We start from the raw sequence: 14,508 nt of genomic DNA on the forward strand, positions 1-14,508 counted from the left end.
GGGTTTTCAAGTGAAATATTTGGGGATTCAGTTTAATAAAAACGCTTTGGTTGCCCAAAAGATGTCGTGAGAAGAAAATTCTCTTGAAGAAAAAGGCATTTCTGATAATGATAATGAGGGCCCAGTTACCATAAGCCCAACTACAGGTTGATTAGAAATCTTATCTGAACTAAATTGCTGTAGGAACATCAGCTGTAGTTCAGCTTAGCTTTGGCTAATGGTGGAAAAAAAAAACAGATAGATAAAACTGCTAACCCAGTGATTGTACTTGCTGTTCTTTTCTCAAATAAAAGCTGTTTCTCACTCTTAATGTGTTATTCAGGAAGTGTTTCTGTATTCTGTAAGTTAACATTTCTTTTATTAGCAGTGACTTCTTTTTCATTATGTGAATAGTAAGAAACCTGCTGCTTTTTTTTAATCTGCTGTTTCAGAGTATTTCTGTGTAACGAGCCAGTCTGCACTGGCAGGGGGGGGGTTTCTGCTGAGTGCTGCATTTCTGCCAGACCACTCTATGCAGAGGTGAAATTGTGGGGCTAAAAATAGAGCATTCTTTGGAGCGCTGTGGGGACCCTTCTTGGCAGTCCGTGCCTATTGTTCCAGTCCTCTCTGCTGGCAAAATTGATGCTGGCTGTCTCTGGAAGTGCCAGAGAAAGCTGAAAAGTATTCACAGCTACGCTGCCATTCTGGGAAAGGAGGGGTTTAGATTGCAGATGTATTGATTGTATCTGTCATATGCTGCAGCTTTGCATTCTGCTGCTGTTGAGGTGCCACAGATCACTGTGTAACAAAGTACACTTAAGCACTGTTGTTACAGATATGAGATGGATTTTTGTGCACAGTTAAAATTTAGGAGTTCTTAAAAATTTGAATTACTAATCCTGCTTCAAGCATGCATTGTTCTGAAGTGTTGTATAGTACTCTGAAAATATTTACAGTGTGTCGTGTGTTTCTAACGCATAGCTCTCTTGGTTTTAACAGACTGAACCTTCTTCCCTTTAGTTTTCTGGAGCAATATTTGATTATATTAACAGTCTTTTTTTAGTCTTTATTGTTGCAATTTCTATAGACAGCCAGCTGAGACTGTTACTTCTCAGTGCTCACTGTACCCTGTATGTATGTAATCAATGAACACTGGTGGCTCTTGTTTACCAAAAATGTTTTGTGTTAACTGAGTAATTATTTTCAAAATAGACCACACAGTTTTTAAAAACACAGTTCAACAAAAATCAAAGTGAGTTTTTGCAGCTCTATTTGCTTTATTGTAGTTTCAAACTAAGGTAGGGAGCATGGGGAACGTCAAGGTCAGTAGAATGTGAGTGTGTCCGAGTTCAATGCAGACTTTTTGCTGTCAGTGCATCCTGACAAGCCCAGTGTTATTACTGGGGAGCACTAAGTGGCTTTGTCTCAAACACTGACAGTTACGGGTTTTGGTGATGTGGTAAGTAGCACGTACCTGTGTAACAGGACGAAAAGAACTTGTGATCTGCATGTCTTTGATCATGGGAGCAGTTACCTGCTATACACTCTAAATAAACCGAAAGTGCTAGTTAAGGTTAGACCTAAGAAACGCACAGATTTCCTGTTTGGCACCTATGCTTGGGTTTTGGAGGGTTTTCAGGCCATTTTTGAGAGACAGCAGAGGATGCCAGTTCAAGCAATAATTAATTGTTTTAGAGGCACTGTAGAGGGGTGAATATGAACATCTTTCTGTTTTTCCCCCAAGGTAACTCTGAATCTAAAATGTCCTCCACTGAATATGAACATAGCTTTTGCCTGAAAGATTTTTCTTAGTTCCCGGTTGTTTCTAGCATTACAGATTTCAGTAGAAATTGCCCTTATAAAAAAATTTGCACACGTGCATTGCACAGATTTTCTTGGAAGCGCGATTCAGTTTTGAATCAAGAGACTCTCTCACTCCTAGGGCGCCTGAGGTACAAATGGAATTTAGCATAATTAGAATTTCCAAACTAAAGTACCTAGAATGGCCTTGTTCATAGTAACAATTAATTGGTTTTGATATTATCTAGCATGCTTTGTTCAAATGCTTTCAGCTTTCACCTATCAAATCAAGGTGTTAATGCATGTACCTCACTAGAGTGTAAATAAATACTGCAAGCATGTGAGAGCAGCATTGTATGTGTAATAATTCATGCTGGATCCAAATGAATAAATCTATTAATTTTAATGTTGGCTTCTTCTTATCTGCATGATAAGTTCAACTCTTTTATGAAGCTGCCCGATTTAAAAAGCTATTGAAAAATGCTACAAATACACTTTTCACATAGGCAACTGTGTATGAAAGGTGTGCATTATTTCAAAATAAGATTTAAATGTCTGTTTTCAGGTTACCAGGTTTTGCCTAACCAGCAGCAAAACTACCAGAGTTTAGTTGGAGTTCAGCAGTCTCAGAATCAAAATCTGGTCAGCAGCCAACACAACAACGTTGGGAATCAAATTCAAGGTGTGATTGTTCCATATCCTTCAGTGCCATCTTACCAGGTGAGTGCTTTATTCATACCCTTCCAGTCACTGCCGTTATCACTACTCTTCTGGATTTAGAGAGCTCCAGCAGATCTTTGTTTCTTTTTGTTGCTGTTGGCTTTTTTAATTCTTACATAAACTAGGTGATGGTCAAGAGGTAGAAGGAAACATTGTCTGCAGAAAAAAATCTTAATGTGTTCTCGATTTTAGGTGTCGGTGCCTCAAGGTTCCCAAGCAGTGCCCCAGCAGACATATCAACAGCCTGTTATAATTCCCGGTCAGTCAAACCAAGGCTTGCCCGCAGCAGGAAAGTGTCGTTCCATCAGGTCAACAGAACAATTTAGGGTGAGTTTAACTCATTTATTTGCTTCCTCAGCTACTAGGATTAACTGTCTTGTAGTAACTGAGAGGATCTGCTATAGTATTGCATATATTAGAAGGTATTTTGAAGGGAGACTTACAGACACTTTACTGTCTATTTATTTCTGCTCTTATGCAGTTAACTAAATACTTGTTAGACTGGAAAGCATTGTTTCTGTATCACTTTCAGCAACATTTTACTACAGTTCCACATCTTAAGTTTTCTGCATTCCATTTCTTATCTGAGAAACACCAGTGTGTTCAGTAGCAGTGCCTTTTTGCAGTGGCATTTGAGATGTCTATCCGTATTCACTGGTTTTGTCAAGGATACTACTTTAATAAGGTGCAGAGAAAAGAAAATTTTAATCCCAACAGAAGACTGACTGACTTCCTTTTATGAGCTCTGTCTGTAAGGAGCTTAGCTTACTTTGTCTGTGTAGCTAACAATGCCTCCTGACACAGCGCTGGCTATGAAACAAGTACAAGAACTTTTTCCTGTGCTTGGGGTTTGTGTGATAAATAACTTTTTTTTTTTTAACCTACCTTGGTAACAGCAAGTTTTCTGAACTTAGAGATGTGCATCATTTAAAAATACCTTCCTTGCAGCTTTTAAACAAAACAGCAACAGTACGAAGCTTGCTTCATCCTTTTGTGAGTGCAGACACTTAAATAGTATTTGCATGATCGCTGCATGGCTTCATCTGCTTAAATCTGAATTCTTGTTCTTTGTATCTGAAGGTTCTTTTTATCCTTTTCTTCTGTAGTTATATTTGAGGTTCAATGAAGTCGTAGGTAGACATAATCCCAGACTTTTTTTGAAGTGAGTTTTGTAGCTTGATCTTTTGTGTCCCTCTCTTTTGAACAGGGAAACATTTGTTTGGAATTCAGAGCAGACTAGCAGCTAATGACAGCATCTTGGGTTTACCAGAATAGTTCTGTTACAGCACTCTGACAAGGAAAGCAGAACGCTGTTCTGCAGGAACTGAATAGTCTCAAACCTACAGGTCACTATTGAAAACTGTAATCAGTAGAGTGATGAGAAGCTGTGTGAGAGCACACATCCCATGCAGATATAAAACCATCTGTTGTAGCTTTCACTGAGTGTTGTCTGCTTTAATGGAAGGGAAGCTTTAAATTAAAATTATGTAATTGAACTGTGTGTGGGACAAAGGATGGAACAAACTGCTTGTGACAACATAGGTAAAAATGGTAAGTCCAACAGGAATGCACCTACTTTTTTCCACAATTTGAAGTAATTTTTTTTCTCAGTCCCTCAGAATGGTTACTTTACCTGCTAGTACAGAAATGAAGTACAGGATTCTGTAGGCACTCTTCTGATTATGGTCCACCAACCTGATGTCCTGGCTCTGGCAGTATGATCAGTTTAGTGGTACGATAGAATTTGCCTATGTCTGTTACTTAACCTTTTTTTTTTCCCCTGAATGTCCTGAAAAATACCTGACATGAATAAACGTTTGAAGTTAGCCTTTTCCTACATACTGCAAACAAATGAAAGGTTATTTATGTCCTTGAGTCATCTTCCTTTTCCCACACCCGGTTTGGTAAAGCCATGGAAAGGCAATTATCTCTTTAAGCTGTTACTTCACGCTGAAGCAGAGGTGTGCATGGGGCCAGCCTCCCCCTGAGGGACTCGTCCAAAATCCTCATGGCAGGTTCTGTGGTGATCATTTCACTGAGACCTAATTCTGGGTAATTGGGCAAGACAACAAATTATCTTAGTAGTATTGCTGCTATTCTACATTTCTTGATACTGAGATAGCACTATCTCCACCAAAATAGTGTATCAAAATAGGTGAATTAGTGCAGCTTTTTATTAATGTATGCAGGGCATAAGTTTTTGCCAAGGAAGAGAGGTGACATTCCAGTCTTCTGAAGAATGAGTAGATTTGGGGGGAGGTGGGAATATTATTGATTTTAAAATTAACAAAATCTCAGTGTTTTGCAGTAAGTGTAGACAGTAAATGCAGCAGTCATGATTAAAAAAATGTGTAGCATGAGTGCCTCTTGGTCATGTTCTGTTCTTATTCTTATTCCAGTTCCTCAGTAGGATATCTGCAGCCTCCTGGATCAGAGCAAATACAGTTTCCTAGAACGTCATCACCATGCAACTCACAGCAGCTTCCAGGACAGCAGTGTGCAGGTTGGGGGATAAAGTTTTTATTGAAAGACTTCGATAATGTCTGGCTGGGGGGGTTGGATATTTGCTGTTCAAGGTTTGATTTAGAATGAACTTGTATTGTATTTCCTTCTGTGTTCTGTTTTTGAAGCTATACTGGAGGAGGTTAACTTGACACCTCAATTTGTTTATCAATGAAGGCTCTCAAGTTTCTTAGAATTCAGTAACGTACATCTTAACACCTTGCATGTCTGCTTGGGAGTTGAGACAGACATGGGAACTGTACGTTCTCAGCTAAATGACCTTCATCTTGTCCTGAGCAGCTACACAGGTCTGAAAATGTTGAGATTTGGGTTTACATTGATAGAACAAGTGCAAGGTACGCTTTGGAAGCAGTATACTTGGCTCTTCTACTCAAGAAGCATTCTAGATTTCACTTAATAAAGTAGGAGCAGTGATTTTCTGAAGAGTTCCTGAGAAGAGGGTGAACACTGTACGTGTTCTGGGTTTGCATAGAGGAGAGGCAGCTTTTTCACCTGCTGAAAAGCTAAATTAAATCCTCCAAAGCTGTGTGGGGTGTTTTGGTTTTGTTTGTATGGCAGCCTTATTTATTGCTTTTACTTCCATAGTTTATAGCAACCATTCAAGTCAGAAGCCATCACCTCCTACATTATTGCCACCTTCATCAAAGTCAAAGCCACAACAGGCTACTTCCATTGTGCACTACAGCATAGTGTCTCCACCCTCATCATGTAAAAGCTCGCCCACTGGTCTTTCCATCATGCAGCCAATAAAAGGTATATTTTATTGGGATTTTCATCTAAGCCATTCTGTCTGGAAACCTGTTGTAAATTATCAGATTAATTTAATGGCCAACTGCTCAAGCAGCTGCAACTTGAGTGCCATCTCTGCAAATAAGGGATTTTTTCTGTAATTCCTCATCTGAATTGCTATTACTGTAACTTTAAAAATGACTACTTAGAACTTAAGTGAAACAATAGCTGAATTCAAGAGAGCAGCTTGGAGGAAGCCTTCAGCAGATAAAAATGTCACTCAGCAGGCACACTTAAATCAGGGTTCAGAATGCTTCGATCTGCAAAATATTTGGATAAATTTTTAAAGGTGTACGAATAGCAGCCTTAGTGGTGTGTGAACATAGAGCTTGTCATATCCATGAGATGTTCATAGATGTTAATATCCAAATACTAAGAACTTCATATTTCCAACCATAAAATGGATGGACAGGTCAGGAAATTAAGAGTACTGGTGTTAGTCTCCAAACGACGTTCTAGAACATCCCTGTGATCACAGCGGTGCTGTTACTATTTTAGCAGGAGGGAATTGGATACATGAGAGGTTTGGTTGTTCAAAAAGGAGTAATCTCAAATACCACTACCTCAGTACTTTGTGAGCAAGCAATAGATTAAACAACCCTAGGTCAATGACCTGGATTCCACTGTACCTGTGATGGTTCTTACAAACGTTTATCTTTCAAGATATTTTTAGAGTGTGCTCGTTAGTAAATAGATGACATGGAGATAAGTGGCAAGATAGCTGGATTAGCAGTGTATTATAGTTCATGGGCCTGTTTGGTCTAGTTTCCATTTTGCTTCAAGTTTATTTGGTTTTAATTCTGGAAAGCTGTCATTTCAGGATGTCTGACACCGGTTTCACACTGGTTTGTTCTTCTTCCCTCCTAATATATGCTGGTAGTGTGGGTTTATGCAGCTTTGAAGGCCTGATTCAAACCTGTTAGACTATGATTTGAAGAAGTTTGGGGAAGGGCAAAGCCCTCCATGATATAGGGAGAATAAGTTTTGAGATAATAGTGTGCACTTCAGCAAGTAATATTGAGGACATACATAGACAAGCAGCAGAGCTGTGTTTTGATTCATTTTAAAAAGTTACAGAGGACCAGTCTGCAAACCTAGGGAGCCTTTCAAGGATTTCTTCAGGGTTTCCCTTCTCCTGGGTTTTGACAGCTGCTAAGTGTCTGCAAACTGACTTCTGCATTCTGTGACACTTCAGCAGCACGCTTGTTTAGGAAAAAAATGCCATTATTTTCATTTACAAAAATGCTGTGGAACTAGAAGTAGTAGAAACAACGAGTTTTTCTGGCTGTACAAAGTCTTCATTTGCAGTTTAAACAGCACTTTCAGATTGTGACACTTTTAGAAATGGTGGTGTAGATGGCTTTGAAAGACAAGAGTGTTTTGGGCATTCAGGTCTCACAGAACAGAGATCGGTCAAAGGAGTTGTATGCTGAATACTGCAGAATAAAAGGCATATGGAAGAGTAAGATGTAAATAAGTATAATATTTATTAATATATGCATAAAATATTAAAACCAATTTTCTTGTGTAAAATGTCATATATATATATACACACACACAGGTGTTTGGTAGATCTCATGTTTACGTACAGTAATTAGGTAAGTTTATGGCTTCACCACTTGGAAACTGTTGTGTTATATAGTTTACAAAAGCTAATACAGTTTTAATATTAGGAGTTCATCATTCTACATTGTTTGGTTTGCTTTTCAAAGGAGTCTGTTTCTTTTTGTGGACCGCAGGGGTAGTCAAAACAAGCAGCCCATTTTAAAAAACAGAAGATGAATGCATTTCATAACCTGTATCTGACTGCTCCTAACTGATGCTATGACGTAGGTAGTAAATTGAGAAGACTGTAGTCTCCCTCTTTAAAGGTGGATGATTAAATTATGTTTAAACCATGTGTTTTAATTGTGGTTTCTGAGAAATGCTGTAAACAGAAAAGGAAATTGCAGACAACCATTTACAAGTAAACAGGACGTTTATATAAACTACCTGGGACAGAGCTAGGTCAGAGCGGGCAGACAGCTTCTCTCAGGCAGCCTCTCCTCAGCTCCTCATGCAAAACCTCAGGGAACAGCGCTGGCTGCTGAGCTCTTCTCCCCTCACTGGGTGGTTCTGTGGCTACCCCAGCAGCCGAGTGGTGCAGGATGTGGGGATCCAGTCGCAGTCCCTGCCCAGAAAAACGTTCCTGTGTAGGACTTGTAAATGAGGGCAGTTTTGCCTCAGGCTGAAGATTGATGCCAGGTCTTTCTGATGTATGCCAGCATATCAGAGGAAACATTTTGAGTCTGTATTGCTGTATATCCTGTAAAACTAAACAGGTAACTTCTTTTTACATAAAGCATCGTTTTGCTCACTATCAGTGTGTTCTTCAACACATCGCTCTGACAGTAACTACAGTGAATGTTGGCTGCTTTCAGCTACTATCACATAGAATGTTTTCTTTCAAAAATATTCTCAGTAATGAGTTTCAGTGGTTCTATCTTTTGTAGTTCTGGGAAGCCTTCTCTAAGTTAACTATCACAGATTTGTCTGATAGGGGAATATAATTGCACACAAGATACTGCTCTGGTTTTCTAGAATTCAGCAGCTTATTTAGCAAAACAGCGATTATGTTAATTCCTTGTTTTATTTTTTTTTTAATTCACATCTGTTCTGCTGAAATGGCAATGGAAATGTATGGTGGACTAACTGTATTCTACTGACTCCTTGCCTTGTAGCAGTAGCACCACCACCAGGTGGAGGAGTAGTAATGATGCAGCTAAATCTACCTAACAACCCTCAGCCTCGGAACCATTCACCTCCGCAGTGGAAACAGAATAAATATTACTGTGATCATCAAAGGGGGCAGAAGGCCACAGAACTTAGCACTTTAGACGGTGCTGCACAGGTATGAGTTTGTTGGTTTGCTTTCCAGGATTATATGCGATTTGCATAAAACAAACACCTTTGCATGCTTTTTTCAAAAGTTTTTTTTTCAGAATAAAAATCTGCTCTGCTAGTACTTAATACAGCTATTTTAACTTCAGTCTTTGTGATAGAATGTGAGAGGTGTTGTTTAGCTTGGTCAAATAAATACCTTTTATCTACTAAGCTGTTGTTTATTCCAGTTGCAGCATAGTCCTCAACTAGGTAGTCCTGTCACCTCACCGGCCCAGTCGCCAGCACCAGCTCAGCTATCGAACATGAAGAACATCCGTCCCACGTTAACACCTCTTTCCATCGTGTCCCAGTTTTCTAGACCTTTTGTCCCTGGACAAGGTATGTTTTCAGTTAACTAAAATGTGTGTGGTTTGTATTTGGATGTTTTAAAATACAAATTATATGAGGATTTTCTGATGAACTGGGGCTCGCTTTAGTAGAATGCTCTTGAAGCAGGATCATCAAAATTATCCACTCAAGCATAATGTAAAATTTCACCTTATCTCTCTGCACTGATACCATCCCCTGTATTCTCAAAAGCTTTTGATCTTGTTACTGTGAGAGCTTCTATAACCCACTAGCCTCCTCATATGTGAAATTCCTCATTTCGGCATTGAAAATATTAATAAAATGTTTGATGCAATTTAGCTTTATTGTTTTAACAATAAATCAAGGGCTTGACACACACTGTCACAAATTATATACTTTTAAAGCTACAAAGATGAAAACCAAATGTTGGACTAGCTGATCTCAATACATTAGGTGAGCATATTATCTTTTAGGGGAAAGGACACAGAAATGTGACGGTGAGATAAATGTTCTGCCAAACAGACCTATTAGCTGATGATGCACTGAATGAAACCACTGCCTAAGCGAGAATTCTTCATTCCTGTGTAGAAAAACCAGTGTGATGGGACTAGAGCCTCTAGCCAATACTGCTGCTGCTTTAGTTAGTGTTTCAGATAGTACCCACCCAAAGACAAAAAATTCTTTGTAGAAGAATTTCAGTCCTCTGCTGCCACGTTAACAGAAAAACAGAAAATAGGGAGTTTTCACTGAGGTTGTGATACTTGATAAGGTTTAAAAACCAAATTATTAAAAAAAACCCCAGCCTTTCAGTGAACAAAGACATTCTGGTGTAGTTCCCAAACTCAAAATGAACGGGTATTTTTTACAGAAAAATGTACAGAAAATTCTCTGTCTTCCTTATCGATAAAGAAAACCTTATTTTCTTGTCTGTCTTTGTCTTATCTGCTGCATAATCTCTGTCATTGCTTTGTATTCCAATGTTGATGTAAAAATTCCCAGTTGCCTGTTGTGAAGTATTCCTCACCTTTCTTAATCCTCTGTGATTACTAAAAACTTCTGTTCCTTGTCTTTTGTGGGTCCTTGGAGCAAACAGGAATGTGAAGATGTATCTGGCTCTAATCAGGGATATACCCATGAAAATTATCAAATTAGTACTCTGAGAGGAGCTTTACCTTTACTAAGCTCATTCTGAAATGAGAGGATTTAGATAAGACTGCAGTGAAGAAGAGCTTTTAGTGTGTTTTTCAGTGTAATCCTTAAATGCAAGAAAGCTCGTACCTTTCCACCTCACGATCAGTACATGACTGACTTGTATTTATTTAATCATGCCAAATCTTATTTTGTGAGCCTAGCCAAACACACTGCTTTGTGCATAGTTATTCTGCTTTCTCTTCTGTGTAAGATATACGTTGTAAGAGGAACTTGGAGGAAGATTTCATGTAACAGAAAAACCCTTCTAATTACCTTTCTCTTTAAGGAGATGCCAGATACCCATTGCTTGGCCAACCCCTGCAATACAATCCACCATCTTTGTTACGTGGACAAGTAACAAGCCAACAGGTATTAAAGAGAACAATCTCCTGGCAACACTGAAAAATCCCAATTCAGAATGACCACCGTGAATAGGGGAATATGTTACGGCATTAGAAAAGTGATTGAGTGGAAGGTGCTTGCTTTCCAGTAATGGTTTTATTCTGTGTTGATACTTCCTGTTGTTCTTGTTTGTTGTATTAAAAAAAGTTGGAAACCATTTCCTGAAATGAAGCTTTAGGCATAGTGGTGTAGATTATGGATTAATTTTTGTAAGCAATTCGCCAGCAGATCAAAAATTACAGTGAGAATGTTTGCAAAAATGATTTTCTTTTACCTGAACAACAACTTCAAACTAAAATAGAAAATGCATGTGGGTATTTCTAAACAAAGTGTATCTTGTATGAAAAAAACAAAACCAAAATATTAGTGTTAGCAAAGCTAAGAAGTTTTTCCATCTATTTAATTTTTGGGACAGACACGCAGTCTGGGACAGACCACCTCTACCTTGCTCGGCTCTACCTGAGATGAGCCAGAGGTGGTGGACTGGGGGGAAGGTGGTGGGGTGGTGTTCTGCCAGGAAGATTGAAGGTGATTTTTATTTTCATCATTTCCTCCCATTCTTCTGAAGACAAGGATTGAATGTGACTGACTTCAGGATTGCTAAACTCCAAGATTAAAATTGGACATGAAAATCTTGTCTGTACCATGGTAGTGCAGGTTATTTTTCCAGACATTCCTCTGCACCATTTTTCACTGAGCTAACCTAGAAACGTTCAGATACTGGTGCACGTCACTAAAGTACATCATTTATGTCAATCTTTCCAGTGTCAACCTGGAAACAGACATGGAAACAGGGGAAAGAAACCGGCAAAGAAGGCTGCTTCAGCAGATCTTGGTGCAGGAGAACCAGGTACAGAATTGCCGATTGATGCGGTCCTCCAGCAAAATGAATTATGGTGATGGGCTGGGAATTTAACAAGAAAAGCACAGGTGAGAAAAGGGCCAGAATGGAGAGTAATTGGACAGAAATGGAGATGGCAAACACTGGAAACACAAGGAAGGAGAGAGACTTGATCAGGAGAGAGGGGAAAGAGGGAGGTTAAATGAGGGAAGTGGAGTTTGGAAGGCTGGAGAAAAGACCAGAGAAGAGCAGGATTGGACAGTACTGAAAGGAGAAGCAAGTTTGTGAGTGTACTGGATGTAAGTTCTATTACATTGTTACATCAAATCTTGTTATATTAAGTATACATACCCTTGCTTCCTTTTACGTGCACGGTATGTGAAATCAAACATAAACCACAACTTAGTTTGTGTTTCTTTTTTTTTTTAATTTTTTTTTCCTTCTAATATGACTAAGTGCATGGATTTGGGGGACATATTAGGTGATCTACAGATTAGCTCCTTGGAGCTGATAAAGATGTCATCCATATAAAACCTGACATCATCTATCCTCATATTTTTACTGGGAAGAATTTTTGTTGCAAGTGTTACCTATTGTCAGCTCTGCAGAAATCTGCTTTTTCTAACAATAAACTGGAGAGGATTTTTTGAGAGCAGACAGACTAGGTTTTTAGCACAGTGATGCATGAAGAGTTAACAGGCAAAGCCAGTCAGATGCTACAGCGAGTTCTCAAACCTGCTGTGAAATTAGATGTTGATTATTTTACTACTTTTTCCCTCTCTTTTGATGAGCTCTTTGTATTCTCACCTTCTATTTGTATGCTTGTAGCTATAAGCTAAGCAGTGCTAAATGTGAAAGCAAAAGGCTCTAAAATAGCAGAAGTTGAATGCCTGTGTATTTATTATCAGCCAACTGGAGATAAAGTATGAAATAACTCATTTTCCGTTGTGTTTGTTGTATCATTAAGTACAATGACCAATTTTGATTCAATGCTTTTCTTGTTTCAGTTGTGGGAAAAGTTCTAGAAATTACTGAGCTGCCAGAAGGCATAACTCGTATGGAAGCAGAAAAACTATTTGGAGAACTTTTAAAAGTTGGTGCCAAGATCCGATGGCTAAGGGATTCGCAGTGTCTACAGACACAGCAGCAGCACCATCGTCGTTACTGTGGCAGCGGTGACGGTAGCGTGAACACTGAGCCATCCAAACCCAGTGACTTGGCTTCCACTTACACAGTTCTAGCTACGTTCCCTACCATGTCAGCTGCTCAGAACGCATTGAAGAAACAAAGCAGTACCTCAGTGAACAAGTTCAGGCTGAGAACAAGCAAGAAGCACTACGACTTTCATGTTCTGGAAAGGGCTAGTTCTCAGTAGCAGTTACATCGGTGGACGCTCAGCCTTTACTACTTCCATGTCCTCCTCTCCTTGATTGGCTTCATGTTGTGGGTTTCTGTTCTCTTCAGAGAAACTCCCAGGCTGTTTGTCGTATGACATTAGCCACTGAAGAGCAGATAACCCAGGGATCCAGCAAGATGAAGAAAAATACAGAGTTAATCCCAGTCAATAGCAAGGAATCATCTTTGAGACAGGCAGCTTTCTACAAGGAATGCTGTTGAAATGCCCCCTACTTTTATAGTAGTTTTGTTTTATATTTTTGAATTCTTGTATCAGATCCAAAGTTCTATTGTACAGCAAACGTTCATAAAAATCCATATTCAGATTTGTATTTTATAAGCCCTTTTCACAGCCAGCACACGCTGTCCATTCCAAGGCAGGAACCTGAGGATTGGTGGAGGGGAAAAGAGAACCATTTTCAAGGAATTACACTCGTTTTATAGCAAACTACCCCAAATCTTCAAGTTAACCTGTTCAGTGTCCCTTGTGGTTTTGGGTTTTTTTTCTTTTGTTTTTTTTTCTTTTTTTCTTCTTTTGAGAAAAACAAAAATAATTTTAGTAACTAACTCCTTAGATGGTCATTTTCTTTTGAGATTATCTCAGTGTCAAAAGAAATTAAAAGTAGATTGTACCCTTGAAGCATTTGCTTCTGATCAAACAAGTTTAATAATTTAAAGGGGAATATGAATAGGTTACAAAGAATGTTCACTGAATCACATTTTACTGTTTCTTCTTTTTAGCAAAAGTGTGAAGAAACCAAAAAGTACCTTCACAAGTGACAAAATGTTTGCACTTTAATTGTGTTCCCACTAGTATGGATCTCTCTCTCTTCCTTTTCATGCTACGATAATTGTGTTTGATAAGTGCTGGAAACCTTTTTAATGGTTTAACTTTTCATCATTTGCAGATGCTCACTGGACATTAAAGATTCATTGCACATAAATGAAACAAACTTTTTTCAATTTGTGTAATTTGCAAGGCTGTACAATGTGTGCTGATGCAAGCCTTTTTCAGTTCAAGAAAATAAATGTTTACAAACACAAACTTTTTCAGTGTACTTGTTTAATCTTCTAGGAGTCTTCTGAAACCTGGATGAACACATACTAATGGTTTGGATCCCTTCAGATGTGAGAAAATCACTTTAAAATATCACAAATACTAGGACTTCTCGAAGAACCACTATTGCTGTTCCTCTTCTTGAAGCATTTATTTACCTTATCCTACTCTAAATGTTTCCCTATGTAAGTAAAAAAAGAGAAAAAATCATCAGATACCAGAGAATTTAGGTGCCTAAATCAGCATTAATTTTCATCTTATATATAAAAAATGCTATCCTTGAACAACCAAGCACAAACGTGAAGCAGCAAAAACAGTCCTATGCGTGTTCAGTTCAAATCCTTCATGTGATGAATCAAAGTACTTAGAAGAAAACTGACCTGGCTGGGAATAATGGAGCCTAATAAATTAGGTACGTGGGACTTGATTCTGCAGATCGCCATAGTGACAGTGGTGTTTACGTGACTAGAGGTAAACTTGCACACAGATGCTGCCCTAAAACAGAGGGGGTTCAGCATCAACCTCCCAGCCAAAAGACCAGCCTACGTATCCCTGTCTGCTTTGCTACAAAAGGATGGTG

The 14,508-nt window shown here is 38.8% G+C and overlaps 1 protein-coding gene across 1 annotated transcript in view; it reads left to right on the top strand.

The window, feature by feature from the left end:
• Nucleotides 1–13,342, top strand: part of R3HDM1 (R3H domain containing 1) — a 51,861-nt gene extending 38,519 nt beyond the window's left edge. The window contains 9 exon segments of the mRNA XM_010192028.1: nucleotides 2,345–2,499; nucleotides 2,692–2,789; nucleotides 2,791–2,826; nucleotides 4,899–5,002; nucleotides 8,538–8,701; nucleotides 8,928–9,072; nucleotides 10,520–10,602; nucleotides 11,401–11,485; nucleotides 12,484–13,342. Of these exon segments, the coding sequence (XP_010190330.1) occupies nucleotides 2,345–2,499; nucleotides 2,692–2,789; nucleotides 2,791–2,826; nucleotides 4,899–5,002; nucleotides 8,538–8,701; nucleotides 8,928–9,072; nucleotides 10,520–10,602; nucleotides 11,401–11,485; nucleotides 12,484–12,851 (1,238 nt within the window). The 3' untranslated portion in view covers nucleotides 12,852–13,342.
• Nucleotides 13,343–14,508: the final 1,166 nt, after the last annotated feature.

The sequence above is a fragment of the Mesitornis unicolor genome, unplaced genomic scaffold, assembly GCF_000695765.1.
Source record: "Mesitornis unicolor isolate BGI_N332 unplaced genomic scaffold, ASM69576v1 scaffold31619, whole genome shotgun sequence".
NCBI classification, from domain to species: Eukaryota; Metazoa; Chordata; class Aves; order Mesitornithiformes; family Mesitornithidae; genus Mesitornis; species Mesitornis unicolor.